The 23,238-nt window shown below is 40.6% G+C and overlaps 1 protein-coding gene and 1 pseudogene across 2 annotated transcripts; one reads left to right on the top strand and one right to left on the bottom strand.

Annotated features, from left to right (window-relative positions):
* Positions 1–290: 290 nt before the first annotated feature.
* Positions 291–9,895, bottom strand: SRSF3 (serine and arginine rich splicing factor 3). Its single transcript, XM_055406514.2, has 6 exons — positions 9,760–9,895; positions 7,832–8,039; positions 6,545–6,679; positions 4,349–4,387; positions 4,056–4,142; positions 291–3,879 (listed from the first exon to the last, which is right to left on the bottom strand). Exons 2-6 carry the CDS (start codon positions 8,035–8,037, stop codon positions 3,852–3,854), a joined length of 495 nt encoding a protein of 164 aa, XP_055262489.1. The 5' UTR covers positions 8,038–8,039; positions 9,760–9,895; the 3' UTR covers positions 291–3,851.
* An 845-nt stretch (positions 9,896–10,740) lies between these two features.
* Positions 10,741–19,359, top strand: LOC129543435 (protein transport protein Sec61 subunit beta pseudogene; annotated as a pseudogene). The gene is made up of 3 exons (XR_008683288.2): positions 10,741–11,011; positions 12,144–12,215; positions 15,735–19,359. The product of XR_008683288.2 is annotated as a protein transport protein Sec61 subunit beta pseudogene (transcript).
* The last annotated feature ends 3,879 nt before the right edge of the window (positions 19,360–23,238 follow it).

Below are 23,238 nucleotides of genomic sequence, written 5' to 3'. Positions count from 1 at the left end.
CAAAGCACCTGAAATATTTGCCACCTCACTCAAGATCCAAGAGCCTCTCAGAACATTTAAAAGCCCTCCAACCAATATCTCTTTTAAATCATTCTAATCTACGAGTGAACTTATTAATTACTACTTAGTTCAAGGTTTCAACATCCCAATATTGGGCAAAGGTCAAGTATTACCTATGCTGTTTTGAGACAGTACTGGTGTTATTCCTCATCACTGCACCCCACTCCCCATTAAATGCCAGTCAGTCTGCCATGTGGGAAAGTGTGACACAAAAAGGATTAAATGACAAATCAACATTCCAATTTGTATTTATTTACAAAACACTTGTTGAAAGTTAACATGGATGGTGTTTCCTAAACTAAATCTTCTCATTACAAAAGAAACTCTGGTGGCAGAGAGCCAGCTGGATTGAGTTAAAAGAAAGTTCCAGCTGCCTAAATTTAAAAGGATGTAGAAACTGTCTCCTGAGAGAGTTCTCACAAACTTAGAATGCTTTATATGTTGATCATTTCCATTCCCCTTTCCAAATGACCGATACAATCAGCAACCCTACAGCATTCACTAAGTAATTTTCTTCAGCAACTTTCCCCCTTTGCTCCAATTTGAGGTTTGGGGACTTAACAAAAAAAGGCCACTAAAAGGATACTAACTTGTCCCAAATGAAATCTGAGTTACATACTAAAACAAAAATGCCAATTCATAAATGAATAGAACTTCAAAAAGAGGGGGAAAGTCACCTACAGCCTACTTTTTCTGGAAGGTACAATTTTGCTCTGGAAATAAAAGTAAAACATTCTCCACCTCATCTAGTCTCCAAACGATGACTAGCAAATGTTAAGTATCAATGTTTCCAGAGATTTTCACTTCAAGACTAAACACATACATGTACTAATAGATAAGGCACTAAATGGCCACAATGCTTTATGTAAGTCAGAGAACCAAGGAAAAACTAAAAAAAAAAAAAGAATTTAATAAAGTAGAATGAAGAGAATTTGTGTGAATATATAAAATTGAATCCAACAGAATCAGACTGTTTTGATAAAAATATACTCCAACCCAGTTTTTCTTCAGCTACTTTAATTATAAAGTCTTTCATGTTCTCAAAAAAAAAAAAAAAAGAGAGAAAACTAGAAGGCAACAGTCTAGTACAAAAATATACAACTGGAAGACATTGCCACCAACCATATCTGACAACTAAATCATGTTGGGGATTCTGAAAATAAAAGCACATTAATACAAAGTACTAAACCAGTGGTTCTTATATAACCCAGGGATGGAAAAATGCATCAGTAGGCCTGGAAAATACCATTTCTGATAAAGCACTGCAGAAATATGAACCACAACGCTTCAATAAAAAGCAACCAGGACTTTCCATCCAAATGTGGGTGAGTCTAACGAAAAAGGTGGTGATGTCATCTACTGATTACATTATCTTTTAAGGAACTGTAAAAAACACAGAAATAGTTGGTAAAAGGTATCTATATCTCATAAAATTAAAACTTCTCTTTCTGCTTAAGACATGGAGGTCAGAAGTAACCCACAATGAATTGTGAACCACAGAATTAACTATTCCTGCAAAAATAAAAACTATAACCCTTAGATATATTCCTTAAGTTATCACCAAGTGTTAACAGTGACCTCTAGTGAACACCTGTGATCATTACATCACAAGTCAAAGTTTCTGTGACTGCATTCAGCATAACATTCAACTGAGAATCCAAGACAAAACTGGCCAATGGGACTTATAATTTCAGAAATTAGTTAACTACAGAGAACTTTTTAAAAGCCACAATGCAAATGCAGAATACAAGAGTTTTAATAATTTCTACCTTCCATATTTTTTAACAAGCCATAGAACTGTGCTAAGGCTTCTGGTTAAAGTGATTGCAAATTTGGATCCTAAGGATAAATCCAAGTTAACTTTATATTGGGTCTGTATTGGCCACTTTGTAGCTATTTTCTTTTTTACAGAAGCCCAATTTAAGACTCTGCAAGTTGCATACTGTCAAAAACATCCATGTTCATTGTAAGAGCAGTGTAATATTGATGTAACAAATGACTTTCACGAATCAGTAGCTATCTTGCCTTGCTTGATCCCAACAGTTTTTAAGCTCACTATGAAAGGCCAGAAGGCCCAAAGCCTGAGCTCTCAGTAAATAAGTAGGCAGTTTTACATGTGTCTTCTGCCAGCAAGGATCATACTGAACTCCACTGACACCAGTTCTCCCCTGTGATACCCAGGACTCTTCTCCCTTGATACTTTCATGAAAGGTTAAGAAGGACCACTGGAAATAAACTTGTTTAGGATGAATTTCTCATAAAACATCCTTATAGATTAACACAATGACTTGTCTTTCATGTCAAAGAAAAGTCAGTACAGCACAATCCAAAACTATCTTTAAATAGCACATTTAAGGAAACTAAGCCACAAGACTGTTGCATTATGATTTAATCTAATTGCACAGAAGTTTGAAATTACAACTCCTCTAGATATCTAAGAGGAAGATTATGCATGCCTCCGTATTTCAATTCTGCACTGTTACATTTGAACCATGTAGTGAATTTCACATAACGATGGATCAATTTAGAATTCCCATGCAACACCTCAAATTATATAAAGATGGAAGCAATTTTTAAAGCTCTGTGGAACGTTTTCATGCTAGTGATAAAAGCTTTTTTTACTGGCAACTTTGGATTATAATGTATCAAGTGGCTATACTTTAAAATGTTGGTCACTGACTATCATGGACTTTAAACTGGCTTTTGTTCCTAAAAACGATATCACTTAGGTGGACAACCAGGAAGTCCCTTCACTTCAAAAGCCTCAAATGTGTTTCTTAAAAAATAAGATTTGTGTAACCAACTGCCTTCTGTGGGACAAGAACTATGTTAATAGTGGGTTCAACTATTACAATTATGCTTATATTTTATTTTCAAAAGCACTTTACAAGAAAATATTTAAGTATGGCTTCCAATAGGAATGTTATACCTGGACTTGGTACCAAGCTCAGATTTTAGTTTTGCAAGGAAAAACAGGCTTTCAGGTTAAACAACAATTTGTAACCAAAACTTTAATCCCAAGGATTCTCACAAAACATATTACAAATGACAGCATGAAAAAAGAATCTTGCACAGTAACTCAGTTCAGCTCTACAATGTACCCTTAAACTGGCAGGACATTTGTTATCTTGAGGAGTCTCAGATTTCCAAATAAAGAACGTTACAAAGAGCTATGTATTCATATACAGCAATCACAGAAGGAACTTACAACCTAAAGCAAATGTAAACTAACTTCCTTGAAACTTCTTAGATTCGACACCAACTGGACAACCTCTTGTCCAGTGTGAAGACTAGTGGGATTTTTAAACCTCTAATCTAGTTTAAGGGTGCAGCTTTAATTTTTCCAGCTGGCTTTTGAGTTCAGAGCAGCTTTTAAAAACTGTTTAACTACAGCTGCATACCATATCCCAGCTATGTTGAAAAAAAAAAAATGTTTTAAATTTTTGCCAGTTTTTATTTCCGTAATGTTAAACATTGACTTTAGCTGGGCAGGAGTTAAGAGGTTTATTATCAGCCTATGCAAGACTAAAATTCAAAGCAAATTAAATTTTGCTTAAGGGAACATTGTAAAGTAACAATTCTTGATATTACATGCCTCATATGATCCATTTCAAACCATAGAGAATTACACCTTTGTGTCACTGTTCCAACAGACAAACAAATGTGAACAGCTAAAACATTTTAAAAATGCACCAAGCTTATGAAGTCTCAAACAAAACTTGAATTTTCTGTACATACTCCTGTCAAATGAAGTTATTTCCTGTACACCACTCCTCTTGCAAACTGGTCTTCTATTTCCTTTCATTTGACCTAGATCGGCTGAAAAACAGAAACAAAAGTTGTATCTGTTAACTCAGTTACAGGCAAAACTTCATCAGAAGATTTTTACAGTAAAGTTATAAACATTTTGTCCTAGTAGCTTCAAAGACCTATTTCTGTTTTTAGTATATTATGTATGCAAGCTCTTAAATGGCTCAGGTGATTAAAGATCTTACCTACGAGACCTAGAGAAAGATCGGGACGGCTTGTGATTTCTCTCCCGGGACAGTGATCTCTCTCTTCTCCTATCTCTAGAAAGGGACCTAAAGTAAGAGAGGAAAGAAACATAGAGCCATTCAGGATTATACACAACAATGTCTTAAGTTTTTGAAAGCTAAAAGTTCTACATGTTACTTGACTCATTACTAAAGTCAGTCTATTTGCCATTAACTGAGTCATCTGGAAAACAGCTTAGAAATTGCACAAATACTCCCACTTCTGAGAATGCGGCCCCCAAAAGATACTTTACCTGCTCCGGCTGCGGGAGAAGCTTCTCCGTCTTGGAGATCTAAAAGCAGAACACAGGAAAATTAGGCTAATTGTCAATTTGCATTTATGGCGTGAGGCATTTCCCAACTTTTCAATCTCACTGTTGGGCCCAGTGAATGTGCCGAAGAACTGGCACCCATCGTCCAAAAAATAAAAAAATTTTTAAAGGAAAACAAAACAAAAAAAGGGCACAGAAGGATTAAGGAACCAAAAGCTCAAGTGAAAAGCAGGTATTCCAATCATGGATTCACTTTAACAAAGAATGCTTCACAGCAGATCTGTCCAATGCAAAACTTCATGTCAAACTAACTTCACTACCCAAACACCACACCAAAATGTAGTCCCACAAGTAGTTCCAAAAACAGTACCATAAACCAGTATTTGGAACCCATGCAAACCTGTAAGTCCATGACAAGACTTAGGTACCAGGTGGATAGTGTAATTTTGTGAAAACGCGCTAGGTGTAAATATTGATGCCATTAAGTGCTACATTAGAACTGCATTTGTGATCGTCACATTTAAGAGTGTGTTTAGACTTATCCAAATTACCTTAGCTTGGCCCACTTCACCCCCAAAATTTAAAAATTTTGAAAACTGTTAGTAAAACCATTTAAAGGTGATAGGATTCAACAAATTTTTGCTAGAAAGGAAAGCTAAATCTGTTAGAGTTATTAAAATTTTTAGTTTGGCATCTCACACATGCAAATAAGTTTCACTTGAAGGTCTAGTTACATTATGAGTTCCCTATCACCCTTAAAAGTTTTATTCAAGCAATATATATGTACGTTACCATTCAATTATGCACAGCCAGCCTTTGATCCAGAAAAAAGAATTACTTTAAGCCGCTTACTCCTTATTTTAACCAGCAGTAAACTGTATAAGCAGGAAAAACTTACTAGTTTTTGGGTTTCAACAAGCTAGAAATGGTGAGGTGAGGCTGCCGGACTGACGGCCAGGAAGAATTTGCTGAAAAGGTTTTGCCAGATGTTGCGTTGGATTTAGTTGGTTGGCGAAGGGGGTGTTGTGGATTTTTCCTGCTTTTTTGTTAGCCGAAGGCTGCTGCTGTAGTTGTTGTGAAGACATTTGGTAAATAAACAGCTGAGCTGATTGGCCAGGAATGTGTGGGCGGTCGAGGTGGCTGCTGCCGATTTGGTTAAGGTTGGAGAGAAGGCTGAGAGAAAACAGCATGCTCGGGAACCAAAGGGCGGTGCAACCTGACGACTGGCCATGCCTGGGTCATGTGAAACGACACCAGCCAAGCTGAATGGGGCGCGCTGGTCACATGACGCTGAAAGGGCTAGTTGACTGGCTAATGCAGACTCAGAGGGTGGTGAGAAGAGACATGATGGTGACTCTGTAACGGGGTTCATTTTTATTAATAGATGGACCAAAAAGCACAAAAAAAAATGAAAAACAAGCCATCAGTACAACCATCTATTAGCTAACAAATACTCTTTATTATGATGGGCAACAGAGTGTTGTTTTGTTTTTCAAAACAGCAAAAGGGGCAAGATTTTGAACTCCTATCTCCTAGGACTTCACTCACCTGTAAGAGGTAAATTCAGTCCTATAGAAACTATTTTGGAGGTTTGAGGAGATGTGGAGTTAGCATCCAGACAATACTGCCTGGTCCAAGAATGATGCCATTTTCAATTATAAAAAAAACCTGCATTCTCTCCTATTTGGGTTTGAAGAACAGATGACTGGGATTACTTTAGCCCCCTTTTTTGGTCAGTGACTTTAGTTTCAGAATGATTTCTACTTTACCAGTTGTAACAATAAAACAGCTGCCTGTTTGATAAATATTACAATCGTGCTAACAGTAGAAAACACATTTTTGTGAAGAGCTAGAGTTGAATGTAATGTTTGTCATTATGGAGTCAAGAAATGGAAAAAGGCCTAAACTGAAGTATAAGGGAAGACTTGGAAAGATGCAACTAGAAGATGAACTAGAAGACAGATCCAAGATAGAAGTTACTGACTACCAACATGAACAGTGACCTAAAGACAAAAGCCAACACTCAGCACAACTCACATATCCCAAACTACACCCAACAAACGCTTCATAAAAACCTGTCTTCAAAGTTAAAACCCACCAACAAACTTTAAGAGAGATACCTGTTCCTATTAGCTACTCCATTACACCAATACCTCTAAACACGCTCTCTCTAAGTACCTGCGTCGAGGTGGAGGACTCCTCCTCCGATAATCATCTCGAGGGCGACGACCCCAAGAAGGAGGTGGGCCACGATTACGACTTCTCTTTTCACCATTCGATAGTTCCACTCTTACTCGGCAGCCACAGAGTGTTCTAGGAGGGAAAGAAACAGTAAATTTAAAACAGCCAAACTAATTTTCTAAGAGACGTGCATTAAAGCAAGTAAAAAACTTTTACAAAGCCCCCTCTTACAGCTTCCTTAATACCAAATTTTAGTTCCTTATCTTTTTTCTAGTAAAAAAAAAAATAAAAACAAACCCAACTTCCTTATGTTTTATTGCTGTTAGTCAGTCTGATCACTGGGCTCAATGTTAACACTTACAATTTAAGTATGAAAACCTGTTTACCAATCACAAATGTTGTTGGTCTCTCTCCTATCCCCTCTAAGCAATCATCAGTAAACAGGACAGAAGCATCCTGGACATTTTACATTTTCCTCTCCCTTCAATTGTCACACAACATAAGAAACTGTAGCTGAGAACAATTAAAGACCTTTATGTTCCACCTACTCATTGGTCCACAACCACTAATTTTAGATAAGCCACCATATGTGGACAGTGATTGGGAAGAGGTGGGGCCCTGGAAAAATGTTTCTATAACCTGCTTAGATAAATGACCTTTTACATATCTTTATAGTCAACTCGCAGACCCTTTAATTTTTGGATCTTAATTCTGTTTCTTGGTTTCATGAAACCCAAGTCTTCAAATGCCAGGAAGAAGGGCAACACCTGTTCACTGTTAACACTCAGGTGTTAACTTACCAGCCAGCTAACAGAATATTGTAATGCAAAGGGAAATATTGTTATATGATCCACACTTCCTGAACAAATATTTCCAACACGTATCAAGAAAAGATAGTAGTACAATAAACCCATATAACCATCATCCACTTACAATCTGTGGCCATTAAGAGGGATGATTGATCCACGATTATTTTAGACACAATTCAAACTTGACAACATGATTGATGCTTTGTGATGGATTTAGACTAAAATGTTTCAACCACATGAAGCCACACACCCAGGAACTGACCATAAAAATTATTTTCTCCAATGGCCAACTGAATAAAAAAACTTCCTAGGTATTTTCACAAACTGTTCCCTTTTTTTGATTGCAAAAAAAAGGTTTTATGTAAATTTACAATAACATCAATTTCAGATAGCAAAGAAGCCAGCTAAAAGCCATATATCCTAGCGATTTTCAATATTAAAACAATAAACTATCATTCATTAATCAACAAATTACCTCCCATCTAGCTCTCGGACAGCATCAGCTGCATCTCGGGGATCTTCAAATTCAACAAAAGCAAAGCCGGGAGGGTTTCTAGCAACCCACACACTTCGCAGTGGTCCATAATAGCCAAAAGCTCGTTCCAATTCAGTCTTGTTACCATTGTTTCCAAGATTACCTACATAAACTTTACAGTCCAATGGACAGGAATCACGATGCATTTCTGCAAAAAAATAAATAAATAAATATTATAATCCACAGTGAAAAACAGATTCAAGAAACAACTCAATACTAAAACCCAAAAAGCTAGAAGGACTATCCCAATAGTTACCGATAACTGCAAAGGAGTCAGAACAAATTGTGAAAGAAGTGGGGAAAAAAAGCCTCCTTGAAAAGCGGGGGGAGGCGGGGACGGCGGCGCCGCAGCAAGAAAACACACCAGACGAGCGTTTACCAAAGTAGAAACTAAAGATTTTACCTATTTCAATTATTTTCACCTAGAAGAGTAGGATCACCTACTCAGAAACAAATTCAAAACCAAAATGAAACAACTCGCTGAAGACAATCACCAAGAAAAGTGATACTAATGTGCCTTCACAGGTCAAGTTAACCAGCATCACTGCTCACAATGCAAGACAAATCTGTTTTTAAAAAAATGTACCTTACTCTATTCTCAACAGCCAAAAGGTGTCAAGCCAAATATCCAGCAACAAGTAGAGAAGCAAAATGTACTATCCAAATTATTCCGGAATCAAGTACCCATAAACGCTACAAATGTGAAATGAAGCGTAAGAGCATACTGTTATGCATGACAGACACAAAATAGTGCACATATTACGATTCCAAGGATTTGAATTATCCAAAACGGGCAAATTCAGAAACATTTTAGTAGGTACCAGGGGTTTGGGGAGAGAGAACAAGGCAAAAGGTGACTGGATGCGTCGATATACAGATCACTTCATTGGGTATAAAAGACGTTCAAACTAGTGAGGTGATAGCTGTACAACAACGTGAACGTACTAAATACCTCTGAATTGTGCACTTTAAAATGAAGCTTATGTTAATTTCACCTCAGAGAAAAAAACATTTGTTGAGTAAAATTTAAGCCACCCAGGGGGCTTACATTTTAATAAACCTTAGATACTTACACAGTCACTTAAGCAATATCTAATCAACTTATAGGCCAGTTATCAATTACATAAAAGAGCAGTCTGCCCATGAACTCAGCTCAAGGGCTTTACCATTTTCTTCTCTGGGTTTATCCAATTTAAAAAAACCAGTCCAGACACAACCTATTTGCGCGACCCCACCCTGCCCCCAGGAGTTGAGACCAGACCGCTGCTGAGGAATGGGTTTTTTCCCCCTTTTCCCGAAACGTGACCTGTTTCAGGCCCACGCATTAATAGGAAAAGTCACAAGAACAATTCATCTCAAGCAAGGTTGGTTTAAAAAAAAAAAAGTCACTGGGTCCCGACTGTAAAAAGTGAACTCAAGTTAAAAAAAAAAAAAAGTGAAATTGAGTATAGAAATAAATTCATATGGTTAGAAAGGCTCAGTTCTGATTAGTGACCTGAAGGGAAAAAACGATGAGAAGCTACCTAACCAAACGTGCTGCCAAAAAAAAAAAAAAAAGGCGCCATAAATTGAAAAGCCGCGGCCTGGAGTACAACCGACTACCGAGTCCCCCTTCGCCTCGACTCGGATAATCTCCCTTCCCTGCTCACCGCCTCTCCGTTCCTAGTGTAGGATTAAAAACATCTCCACTCTGAGGCCTGGGTATACCTCCGAGGGGCCGAAAGCCCCCGCCACAGCCCCAAGCTGAACGTCACAAAATGGCGGCAGCGTCTCTTTGTCTCAGCCTGCCGCCGCCATTGGGCCTATCCCCACTTCGGCCCCTTTAAGGCCCATTTCCCACCTTATTCCTTTAGTAGTCGTTCGCTTACCGAGATCTTGGGTTAGAAATGCGGAGGTTCAAATCCACAGAACCTAGTCTAGGTCTTCCCGGTCCCCTCCCGCACGGCGTTCCCGGATGCTCTCGCACACCCGGCGTCCACGAAATGGCGGACCACCGCCTTCTCCTCGCCCTTATTTATATGATACACCAGAGTCACATGATTGGATGGGCTCGCCCAATGAGAGGCGGAGAACGCCGTGACGTAGTGGCTACAAACGCTGCGAGAATCGCGGTTGTTGGGAGCGCGCTCAGGTCTTACCGCCTTGTCTGTAGAGACTGCCGTGGGGGTGTCCCAGGCCCGGAGTTCCCTCAGGTGTAATTCCCCAGTTGCTGACTTCCAAGTTATCCTCAGTCCCGTCTCCCTCACCTCCAAATAGGCGGGGGTTTAAGAACACGTCCGCTGTCACTCTCACTGATAAAACGTTTTGCTCCTAATAAGATTAAAGTATTAAATAATTATCAAAGTATTCACTAATTACTTCATCCTCATAAGCGGTTAGGCTGGAACTAAAACCATCACGTTTAAAAAAGTACTTCGGAATTGCTCCCAAGATCAATGAGCCTTTGTGATCAAGCTGCCACCAGATTGTGCCAACCAGGGTCGCACACTGAAGAGAAAAGCCCAAGCCAAGAAAGTCTGTGGAACTCTGGCTGGTATCTCACGTCTCACCCAAACTGCAGGATTTGACCAAGGCGATGGCGTATTATCATGGACTCTTGAAAAGTTTAAGACCGACGCAAACGCAAATGAGACTCGTCAGGCCATCTGGAAACTACCACATAGCAAATAAAAGTGGAAGTTCCTTAAGAAGATTGAATTTAAATTCAGGGCTCCGAACGAGTGCTAGCTTTTCTCCTAGCAAAGGCTGCTGTATTGGCCTGGGGGCAGGGGTGGGGTCTGTGGGTCGCTCATACCTTCCCCTGTTTTATACTTCCCCTTAAAAAAAAAAAAAAGAGCCACAAGTTTAACTATTGGGAGAGAAATGTAGCGACTGTGGCTTCCCAGGTGGCGCTAGTGGTAAAGAACCCGCATGCTAATACAGGAGATAAAAGCGAGGTGGGCACGATCCCCGGGGGAGGGAAGATGCCCTGGAGGGGGACGTGGCAACCCCCCCAAACTCCCGTGTTCTTGCCTGCGAAATCCCATGGACAGAAGAGCCCTGCGGGTTACAGCGCGGAGTGGAACTGGAGCGACTTAGCACACGTGTCAGAAAAATCACCGAGAGCCCTTCCTCAGAACAGTGAGTTCAGTTAGGAAGTTTGCCTGGTGTTCCCCACCCGCTTTCACTGGAGTCTGTGTTAGCTGTTCAGTCGTGTCCGACTCTTTTGCTACCCCGTGGACTCATGGAGCTCACCAGGTTCCTCTGTCCATGGGATTTTCCAGGCAGGGATACTAGAGTGGGTTGCCATTTCCTCCTCCAAGGGATTTTCCCGACCTCGGGATCGACCCGGGTGTCCCGCATTGCAAGCAGATTCAGAGGAATCTGACTTAATGCTAAATCTGCTCTCAAGAGAAACGGTAACAACTTGTATTTTTCCACCGTTACCTGAAAGTTAAACCAGTTATTGTTTTGTTTCTCTCAGGTGTTCTTTTACTGTGGCTCTAAAAGGTTTATCCATAGTGTGGGGGGGGGTGGGGATACAAAGATTTAACAGCCCTGAGCCTTAGTTTTTACATCGGTAAAATGGGGCTTCCATACAGCAAGGGAAGAGTAGGCATGGAGGCAGACCCTGAACTGGCCTTCCCTTGGGTGTTTACCAGGTTCTAGCAAAACCTTTCTGTTCCTTATTTTTCCTTCCTTCTCTAATGGTTTTTTTTTTCTGGCTCACATAAATTTGCTTTGGTTTGCTCCCCTCCTCCAAGGTAAATTTTTCTCCTCTTTTTATTTCCTTCTATCAAACCAAAACTATTTAAAAAAAAATTTTTTTTTTATTTTTTTCTTTCTGGCTGCATCTAGCAGCATGTGGGACCTTGGTCGCCTGGCCAGGGATTGAACCTGGGCCCTCTGCAGTGGAAACATAGAGGCTTAACCACTGGGCTGTGGGGAAAGGCCCAAAGCAAAGCCTTTTTTAAGTCAGACTATCTTAGATTTGGTGGAGAAGGAAATGGCAACCCACTCCAGTGTTCTTGCCTGGAGAATCCGAGGGACGGGGGAGCCTGGTGGGCTTCCGTCTATGGGGTCACACAAAGTCGGACACGACTGAGGTGACTTAGCAGCAGCAGCATCCTAGATTTGGACCATAGTACTGCTGCTACTTACTGTTAAAGTGTCTGCAAAAGAGTCCCTTACCCTCACTCAAGATTGCTTTCCTCTCCATAAAATGGAGTAATTATATCAATGCAGGGTTGTTGTGTCCTGTCTCCCCTCACAGGAACTTCAGCTTTGGTCTCCTGTGGTCACTCCTGCATCTCCAGGGCCAGGAAACAAGCCTGACACACAGCAGGTGATCAAAATATATTTGGTTAATTAAGTATTTAAAAGAAATGATGTATGTCAATCAACTGGCACAATCTTTGTTCCAAAAAATTGTTTTTTCACATCCCATATCCCACCCTTTCCAACCATTTCCCCTATTTTTGTTGTTATTATGTGTGTGTAATGCTTGTCTAGCATGCATCTTTCAGTGGAACACTCTTAATCCCTCCCACTGTATTTTCAAATACCTTCTGAACCTCCTCTTCTGGTCATCCACACAGACTTTCCATCTTCTGGTAACCACAGCCCAGTGAATTATCTGTTTAAATTATAGACTATTTTAATGTTCCTTGAAATTTAGTCAGCCACCAACCACTCTTGTCTAGACCCTAGAAGCATAGGAAGCTTCAAGGGAACATATCAGAAATTCTTAGAAGGGGATCATAACGTTGTAGTAAACAAATATCTTTTGACTTTATCTGAGGAATGATTCTTACAGTAGACCATGTTATTGACTTAAGTGTGGTTGGATCCTATACCCTACTTTTTTAGGGGTAGAAGCATGAGCACCCCTAGTTAATTAAATCATCTCCAGATTCTTAGTAGCCTCCCTGCTTTACCCCAGTTAGTTCAGGAATGGATGAGTAATCCAACCAGACATATCAGCTAATGGGACTTGTAATTTGAGAAATTACAGTAATTTTAGAACTTTTAATAGCCACAATCTAAATGTAGAATGTAAGATTTTAGCAATTTTCATCTTCCATATTTTTACAAATCATAAAATTGTGCTTGGGCTCCTGGTTAAAGTGATTGCAAATTTGAACTCTAAGGATAACTTCCTGGGGTTATCTTTATATCCTCAAGTTCTGTATTAGCCTCATTCTAGCCATAATCTATTATCCTTTATACAGAAACCCTTTCAATTTAAGACTCTGTGAGTTGTATACTGCCAAAAATGCCCACATAAATTTATAAGAGCCGTGTAATTATTGATATACAGTATTGCTTCCATGAACTAGCTATCTTGCCAGCACTGCCTCTAAGCCAACCAGAGAGAGGTAGGTTCCTTTTCTCTGACTAGCAGGGTCTTGAGCCTGGCAGCCATCCTCTTTCTAGAAGGGAGGAAGCAGCCTGCAATAGATCCCCAACCAAAAGAGGGAGAGCTGAGAGATGGGGACTAGACTCTTGTTTAAGAAACACTGAACCCAATTCTATTTTTGAGATTTCCCGTTGTGTGAACATACATGTTCCCTACCTCTGCCTCTCATTCTAAGTCACTTTCAGTTTTTTTTTTCCCTGTTACTTGCAAACAGAAGGATTCCAAATACGGAAATTACTCTGACACAGACTTCTCATTACCTCGTCTAGAACCATGATTCTAAGCTATCTTACAATTCTAAAATTTGCCTGCTACCAATTTGCTGCTGCTACTGCTGCTGCTGCTAAGTCACTTCAGTCGTGTCCAACTCTGTGTGACCCCATAGACGGCAGCCCACCAGGCTCCCCCGTCCCTGGGATTCTCCAGGCAAGAACACTGGAGTGAGTTGCCATTTCCTTCTCCAATGTGTGAAAGGGAAAAGTGAAAGTGAAGTCACTCAGTCATGTCTGACTCGTAGTGACCCCATGGACTGCAGCCTACCAGGCTCCTCTGTCCATGGGATTTTCTAGGCAAGAGTACTGGAGTGGCTTGCCATTGCCTTCTCCGACCAATTTGCTAAGTGCTTTAAAATAATTTTTTTTTAATTGAAGTACACTGCATTTACAATGTCATGTTAGTTTCAGGTGTACAGTAGAGCGATTAATATATGTATATCATATATACATTCTTTTCCGGATTCTTTTCCCTTAGAGTTTATTACAAAATATTGAGTAGAGGGAATTCCCTGACAGTCCAGCAGTTAGGACTCAGTGCTTTCACTGCTGTGGCCTGGATTCAATTCCTAATGGGGATCTCCTGCAAGTACCTGGTAAGGTCAAAAAATAAAATTAAAAAAAAATTTTTTTTAAAGTATTGAGTTAAGTACTTTTTTTTTTTTAATTGAAAAAACTATTGGGCTTCCCTGATGGTCCAGGGGTTAAGAATTCACCTTGCAATGCAGGGGATACGGATTTGATTCCTGGTCCAGGAAGATCCCACGTGCCTGGGGTCAACGACGCCTGAGCAACACAACTAGGGAAACCAGCACCACTGATAGCCTGTGCTCCGCAGTAAGAGAACCCACCTCAACGAGAAACTCAGCTAGAGGAGAGCCCCGCTCACCGCACCTAGAGAAAGCCTGCATGCAGACCCAGGGCCGCCAAAAATAAAAGTTATTAAAAATGAAAAAAAAATTACTGATGATCAGGCATTATTAGCCTTATGTATAACAAATAGAACTTTTCGATATTGTAATTGATTGCAAGTATCCACGAACAAAGATCCGTTAAGAGTGCAGACCATAACAGTAGTTTATTATTAACCGCTTGATGTAGTCAGTGTCCTCACAGGATGCAGATGGCATATCAAACAAAGGGTTAACTGAAGAGGTAATTATTTACAAAGGTTTGGGTTCAAGAAATCCACAGAGCAGTGGGGAACTCCCAGAGGCAACTCTTCTAAGCCCAATGAGGCAAGGAAGGGAGCAGGGTAACCAGAACCAGACAAACACTGTAGCTATGAAGAGAGGCCCTTCAGTTCAGTTCAGTTCAGTCACTCAGTCGTGTCCGACTCTTTGCGATCCCATGAATCACAGCACACCAGGCCTCCCTGTCCATCACCAACTCCCGGAGTTCACTCAAACTCATGTCCATCGAGTCGGTGATGCCATCCAGCCATCTCATTCTCTGTTGTCCCCTTCTCCTCCCGCCCGCAGTCCCTCCCAGCATCAGACTCTTTTCCAGTGAGTCAGCTCTTCGCATGAGGTGGTCAAAGTATTGGAGTTTCAGCTTTAGCATCAGTCCTTCCAATGAACACCCAGGATTGATCTCCTCTAGAATGGACTGGTTGGATCTCCTTGCAGTCCAAGGGACTCTCAAGAGTCTTCTCCAGCACCACAGTTCAAAAGCATCGATTCTTCGACGCTCAGCTTTCTTCACAGTCCAACTCTCACATCCATACATGACCACTGGAAAAACCATAGCCTTGACTAGACGGACCTTGGTTGGCAAAGTAATGTCTCTGCTTTTTAATGTGCTATCTAGGTTGGTCATAACTTTCCTTCCAAGGAGTAAGTGTCTTTTAATTTCATGGCTGCAGTCAGCATCCGCAGTGATTTTGGAGCCCCAAAAAATAAAGTCTGACACTGTTTCCACTGTTTTTCCATCTATTTCCCATGAAGTGATGGGACCAGAAGCCATGATCTTCGTTTTCTGAATGTTGAGCTTCAAACCATCTTTTTCACTCTCCTCTTTCACTTTCATCAAGAGGCTCTTTAGTTCCTCTTCACTTTCTGCCATAAGGGTGGTGTTAGAGGAAATGTGGCAGCCCAGTTCAGGCAGGGGTGGGGGTGGCCAGAAATGAAATAACTGGAATTCTTTCTCTTCTTACATGCCCATCTCTTAATAGTGCCTTCTATTGCCCAAGGCTATCTGAAATCTGAGGACAAGAGAGCTGACTGATGCAAGCCCAAATCAGCCTCCAAGGGCACAGAGGAGGACAGAGAAGACTGGAAATTGATCTAGGGTTATAGTGTCCAATACAACCACCACTAGGCTCATGTGGTTACTGAGTCCAAATTGACATGTTATAAATGTAAAAATACTTGAAAAATACTTCCTGGATTTCAAAACCTTGGTATTCAAAAAGAAGGTAAAGCTCTTATAAGTTTTTATACTGATTACATGTTGAAATGATGATGGTTTTGTGCATTGGGTTAAATCAACTATATTATTATAATTAAATTCATCTGTTTCTTTATACATTTTGACTGTGGCTACTAGAACACTTAAAATTAAGTGTGTGGCTCACTTGCATCTTTTGGATCATATTGATCTACATGGACAAGTGGAAAATAACCACACAATGACAACAAATAATCATTTAAAAACTCATTTTAATTCTATGTCCTGGACAACTATATGAAAATAGTGTTTCTTCAAATCACGTAGTTTAAATTTTTTTAAACCTAATTGCCTTGATCCTTTGACATATGGCCCTTCTATGTATTTTTATATTATTCCCTGAACCAGTTTTGTTTTTTTTTTTAGGTTACATCACACAGCATGTGGGATCTTAGTTGCTTGACTAGGGATTGAACCTGCACCTCCTATATCTGAAGTGCAGATTCGTAACCACCAGACCACCAGGGAAGTCCCTGAAACAGTTCTTTGGATCATATTGCATATTTAACAATCACTCATTCAGTCGTGCATTGGAGAAGGAAATGGCAACCCACTCCAGTGTTCTTGCCTGGAGAATCCCAGGGACGGGGGAGCCTGGTGGGCTGCCGTCTATGGGGTCGCACAGAGTCGGACACAACTGAAGCGACTTAGCAGCAGCAGCAGCATTCAGTTAAGTGTTTGTTAGGTACCTTCTATTTTCCAAACACTGAGATGAATTTAGAGGGATAAGTAGTAACCCAAAACAGAGTCCTAGGCTCCCATCATGGGACTAAGTTCCGAGATATAGGGGAATTAGAAAAAGAATCACATAACTGGTTGTGAAATTACTTATGTAGAAAATGGTCTGAAGAGGGAAATGGTGTCTCAAGACCATATCATAGGAAAGATTGGCCTGATTAGGTAAACCAAAGGAGGCTTCCGGGAGGAAGTGATTTAGCAGAAGCAGGAGATGTCTGGCAAAGTTTGTGAGAAGAAAGAGAGAAAGTTCCTGGAAGAGGTTACTGAATATATAAAGTTACTGTAGCAAGTTAGAGGAATTAAAGAAAAATAGGCCACTGTGGTTGAAGCACAAAGTGAGGAATAGATTTGAAATGTTATGAATATGTAAAATGTTCATGTTACACTTGTATTTATTTGTATATCAAATATTTGCCAAGCACTAAGTGCTTTCAGTGAAGCAAATCTGAATCAATCACTTTCCGTCAATAAACATTAATTGAATACTTATTATATTTCTCTCTGGAAGGCTCAGAGAGCTGCTACAGTGGTATGTTAGAAGTATGGAAAGTTCACCCAGGAGATTTTCCGCCCTCCACCATGTGGAAGATTCCAGGTGACAGTTGGACTATTTATTTGGCTGCAGAATCTTACTTCCCCAACCTGGGATCTTACTTCCCCAACCTGTGATCAAACAAACCCCTTGCCCCCTGCAGTAGAAGTATGGAGTCCTAACCACTGGACTGCCAGGAAATTCCCTGGACGTTTTATTTTCTGAGGAGGGTTCTTGTGCCTGGTAAGGAATAGTGATTGATTCTGGAGTTCTGATTAATGTTAAATTTGTCAAAGTTTCCAATTCTTTTATTTATTTAATTTGACTACACCAAGTCTTAGTTTGGGTATGTGGGATCTTTAGTTGCAGCATGGGAACTCTTAGTTGAAGCATGTGGGATCTAGTTCCCTGAGCAGGGAATGAACCCTAGACGGCTGCACTGGGAACTCAAAGTCTTAGCCACTAGACCACCAGAGAAGTCCCCAAAGTTTCAAATTCTTAAATCTGTTTCTTTCTGTATAGTTAAGCTAAACTTTGAATCATTGTTATTTTATTTTCTAAGAAACTAATTTTTAAAATAAGATCAATAATTCCCACCATCCTTAGATAAATCTTTAATAGAATCAAGGGACTTCCCTATGGTCCAGTGGTTAGGACACCACATTTCCGATGCCGGGGCGGGGGGAGCAAGGGTCTAATTCCTGGTTGGGTAACTAACATCCTACATGTTGCATGGAGGGACAAAAAAAAAAAAAATCAGAAGTTAAACAGAATTTTCCTAAACAGTTAACATTATTTACACACTTGACTGATTTAATTCCTTCAAATGTATCAAGCAACACTTGTATATTTAGTACATTTAATCCTCTGAACTATTTCAAAGTTCTCTCAGAGCAGACTTAAAATTCTAACAAGCAAAATATCCCCTATTCATGGATTAAATGACTTAATAGTGTTAAAATGACAATAATACCCAAAGTAAACTACAGATTCAGTGCAATCCTTACCAAAATTCCTGAAGTGGAGGGTGGTCTTGTGAGACTGAGCTTTGTATCTGTGAAATCTCATTCTGTCTCCCGATAAACAGTTGATGTGGGATCTGAACACTGACTAAATGTTTGATGACATTAAGGAATGATGGTTAATTTAAATGATTTTTTAAGTCCTTACCTTTTTAGAACTATATGCTGAGAGGCTCACATATGAAGTGATATGTTCTGGGTTTGCTTCAAAATAGAATGGGGGGACTTCCCTGGTGGTCCACTGGCTAAGACTCTGCACTCCCAAGGCAGGGGTCCCAGGTTCAATCCTTGGTCGGGAAACAGGACTCCAGAGTTTGCAGACCTCAACTAAAAGATACCCACATGTCGCAGCTGAAGATTCCATATGCCACAACTAAGACCCAGCACAACCAAATAAATAAATGAAAATAAATGTTAAAAAAAAAACACACACACACATGGGCTCCTCTGCAGTTCACTTCAGTTCCCTACCACCCTCCCGTCTTCAGCGTGCCTGGCCTGACCCTCAGTAGCACTAACGTGGGCTCCTCAGGGCACTCTCTCAGCAAAGCAAGGCACCGTCTGGCAGAGGAAGAATGCCAGCTGTGGAACAAGGAGCACTGGCCGTACGACCTCAGCGGGCACTGGGGGGATGTCGCGATTCTACACAGAGGATTCACCAGGGCTCAAAGGGGGCCCTGTTCCAGTATTGGTTAGTCTTCCTTTCAGCGCTTCTATATTTATGTTGCACGTTTGGGGCAAGTACACTTGTTCAAAGATTCAGCTACATCCATCTGTCTGTCATCTGAAGAAGAAACGAAAAAATCCCAACATATCTTGGACCAAAAGCATAGTGATTTTCTGTTCATTTTTTCAACATTTCAGGAAGAAATTTTCTGTAAGCTTACTGTTTTACAAGGAACTTAACGAAAATTAAAGAATCAACTTTTTTTCTATGGCTAATAAGCTTTTTAATTCACTGAAACACACACACACATGGGGATGGGGGAAGTCAACTGAGTCTCCAGTCCCCAGCTGATAAAACAAGACTGAACTCAGAATTGTTGAAGCTGGGTAATGAGTGCATTGGATTTGTTATGCTCTATCTACTTTTGTTATGCGTTTGACATTTTCCCATAATTACAAAGTCAGAAGAAAAGGAAAGGCAAAGGAGAGAGGCCACAAGAGGAGACAGAGAAAGAGAAAAAGACTAAGCATGCTGTTGATGATATCATAATAGTGTAGCATTTTACAGAACATTTACGGAACATTTACATTCAGTATCCAGAAGACACTGGATAGATCCTTGATTTTTCCTAAACCTCTTCCCAGCCACAAGCTCCCTTCCTGTCGTGAGACTGAAACCAGCCTGACACGTGGAAAGTGATAAATGTTCATCAAGCATGAGTATGAAGGGACTTTCTGGTGGTTAAGTTGGTTAAGAGTCCACCTTCCGATGCAGGGGACGCGAGTTTGATCCCTGGTTGGGAAACTAACTTCCCACGTGCCCTGGAGCAAGTAAGCCTGAGTGCGGCAACTAGAGAAGCCCACAAGACCCAGCACAGCCAAAAAGGGAAAAAAAAATGAGTGTGCAGCGCTCGTTGCCAGCCTCCCCCACTTCCCAGAGGCTCCGCTGCCATCTTTCCAGCCTTGATCTTAGAGCAAAGAGCACTTGTGGTCCTGGTCTCTTTTCACCCTTCTCGTCTAGCATATCTTTTATTTTAATTATTTTTATTTTTGTTGAAGTATAGTTGATGTACGTTCCCTAGTATGTCTTGATTGCTTGCCACATATTTCAGAATTTAAATTATACCCAGATAAAGCTTTATTCTACAGGCAACATCCTGTAGCTTGCTTCATGAGCTTTCATTGTTTGTTTTTGTTTTCAAGTTTAAGGGGCAGGGCCAGCAAATCAGGTTATAACCTGTTCTTTTATAAACTATTAATATAACCTGTTCATTTCAGTTTATAATTTATAACTATTCAGGGTATACTTCCTCCCATTCACCATGTTGTATCCTCCTTGTTTAGTCCTCTTAAAATGTGTTACAGAATCAAAAAGATTGGGAAACATTGAATCAGTAAATAGAAATTTTGTCTGTAAGGAAACTGAGAAGGCTGATGGCCACTTAGTGGATTTTAAGAGGATTCACAGCTATTATTAACACTGTCCCCCCAAAATGACCCCCACATAAACCCACACAGGTTACAGAACAATGCAGGTATGATTTATTTTTCAGATATATAAGCATTATATATATATGTATGTGTGTATGTCCATACACACACACACACATATATAGACACAGAGAAAAAAGTAGAAAAGTTTACATACAGAATAATAGCATTTAACTTATCATTCAGCATAGGGAACTCTGCTCAATGGTATGTGGAAACCTGGATGGAAGGGGAGTTTGGGGGAAAATGTATACACATATATGTATAACTGAGTCCCTTTACTGTCTTCCTGAAACTATCACAACATCATTAATAAGCTATGCTCCAATATAAAATAAAAAGCTAAAAAAAGAGAAAAAAAGAATAATTAGCATTTACTTCTAGGTAAGATAAAGATTTCTCTACTTGGTCCAATTTTTTATAATTACATCTAATGAAAATTGTTTTTACTGAAATAAAGAGCCAAAATAATGTGGATTTAAAACTTTCATTTTAAATTGATCCATAATTATTTTCCTTTTCGCACTGTCCGTGGGGTTCTCGAGGCAAGAATACTGGAGTGGTTTGCCATTCCCTTCTCCAGTGGACCATGTGTTGTCAGAATTCTTCACTATGACCTGTCCATCTTGGGTGGCCCTGCATGGCATGGCTTATAGCTTCATTGAGTTACTCAAGCCCCTTTGCTATGACAAGGCTATGATCTATATGCTGGAGAACTCCTGAGAGTCCCTTGGACTGCAAGGAGATCAAACCAGTCAATCCTAAAGGAAATCAACCCTGAATATTCATTGGAAGGACTGATGCTGAAGCTCCAATACTTTGGTCATCGAATGCGAAGAGTCAACTCATTGGAAAAGCCCCTGATGCTGGGAAAGATTGAAGGCAAAAGGAGAGGCGGGCAGTAGAGGATGAGATGGTTAGATAACATCATCAACTCAATGGACATGAATTTGAGCAAACTCTGAGAAAAGGACCGGGGAGCCTGGCATGCTGCAGTCCATGGGGTCACAAAGGGTCAGACATGACGTCGTGACTGAACAACAGCAAATTATTTTCTGATAACCATCAGTTGATTATCCAAATTCCCCTAGTCCGGGGATATGTCATGTGACAACTGAAGTTAGCTGAGAGCATTTGAATAAACCTATTTCCCTGACACCACACCCGCCTGCAATACCTTTCTCCATATGCAGTAACTGCTCGCATAGCACACACAATAATTATCACCCTGTGGTTTTCCCTGGAATTTACTTGATTTACAAAATGTAACTGTAGCACTTAAACGGAAACTGGGAACAGAGAGGTTAAGTAAGCTGCCCAAGGTCACACAGCTTGTAAAGAACAGAGGCGGGATTCAAACCTCAAATCTGACTCTGAAGCCTAGTGATAACTTGAGGAGTGAAAAGCAGTCAAGCTCTTAAATTGTGGCCATTTGGAAAAACTGCCTCGATGTCTCTGGGTGTGTGTGTTTGTTTTTTCAGTTCCCCACGTTCCTCTGGGAACCCCAGGGAACAACATTACATGAACAGTGCTCCTTCCTCACAGGGCCCAGCCCCCAGAGTCAGCTCTCTTCCTGAACTCCGGCTCTGATTTCAACTCCACCCTCTTCCCCTCACTGGTGCCTCAGTGTATTACCTTATTTGGCTCTCAGGCCCACAGAGAAGTCTGGAAAAGGATCCAGGCCAGAGTAGGATTGCTTGTACAGTGAGGGGGTGAGAAATCTTTATTTTAGTGACCTTGGCTCATCTCTGAAAGTCACAAATACAAGGAAGTAAGTTTAGTCTCGAAAACAGCTGCAAGCAACTGAAGAGGGCAGAGTGGAGGTGCCAATGTCACAATTTTTCACATGTGCTTAATTCTGTATTTGTCTTTATTGTGCTCTCTTATGGCTATCTTTATTTCTTTCCTCTTTGCTGAGTTTTCAGAGTTTGTACCCCAATGCAGGGAAATTCAAGCCCAGAAAGTATAAAAAGTTTTAGGTAGCTGGTGCCGTAGATATCATAGTTTAGCATATGCTTATAGTTTAGCATAGTTTAGCATATGCTTATATGGCTTATGAACAACATTTTAAACCCAGTTCAGAGAGTCTCTCTCTCTCGCCTAATTTTTGAAACTCACTCAAGTAGATATTCTTATTATCTTCATTTTATGCTTTTTTAAAAATATTTTTATTTATTTATTTGGCTGTGCTGGAGCTTAGGATCTGTAGTTGGAGCATGCAAACTTTTAGTCTGGTCTAGTTTCCTGACCAGGGATTGAACCCGGGCTCCCTGCACTGGGAGCGTGGAGTCTTAGCCACTGGACCACCAGAGAAGTCCCTCCCTGGGACTTTTTATGTTTTGCTGTTGTTGTTTGGTTGGTTTTGGTTTTTTTGTTTGTTTTTGGCTGTGGTGTTCGGCTTGCGGGATCTTGGTCCCCGACCAGGGATTGAACTCAGGCCACGGCAGTGAAAGCTCAGAGTCCTAATCACTGGATTCCCAGGGAATTCCCATTATTATCTCCATTTTATTGACGAGAAAACTGAGTCACAAGAGTTTAAGTCAGTTGTCCAAGGTTCCAGAGTTCAGAGTGACCAAAGCCAGGCTTGCGCTTACAGTCAGGATAGTAACCGTAGGCCCATGCTGCTACTGAGACATCCCAGGTTTCTGGGGGCCTTTGCCTTACTTGACCTGTTATTACATTTCAGCCTGTTGAGCCCTTACCCTTGCCTTTCTGTCTTCTCCCTTCCAGGTTTGCACGTTCCCCACTTTCCGGCTCAGTGCCCGTCAGAGTGCTTCTTC

Source organism: Moschus berezovskii, chromosome 23, assembly GCF_049115385.1.
Source record: "Moschus berezovskii isolate FMDL1 chromosome 23, NW_MosBer_1.0, whole genome shotgun sequence".
NCBI lineage: Eukaryota > Metazoa > Chordata > Mammalia > Artiodactyla > Moschidae > Moschus > Moschus berezovskii.
The sequence above is the reverse complement of the archived record's forward strand: the minus strand, read 5'-3'. Positions and strand labels throughout refer to the sequence as shown.

What these genes read in the sequence shown, in the direction of transcription:
- SRSF3 (XM_055406514.2), bottom strand. Translation starts at nt 8,037, where the DNA reads ATGCATCGTGATTCCTGTCCATTGGACTGTAAAGTTTATGTAGGTAAT. An exon ending in AGTCCTCCACCTCGACGCAG is followed by an intron (nt 4,388 to 6,544) that starts GTACTTAGAGAG and finishes TTCTGCTTTTAG; the next exon opens with ATCTCCAAGACGGAGAAGCT. An exon ending in TTCTCCCGCAGCCGGAGCAG is followed by an intron (nt 4,143 to 4,348) that starts GTAAAGTATCTT and finishes CTCTTACTTTAG; the next exon opens with GTCCCTTTCTAGAGATAGGA.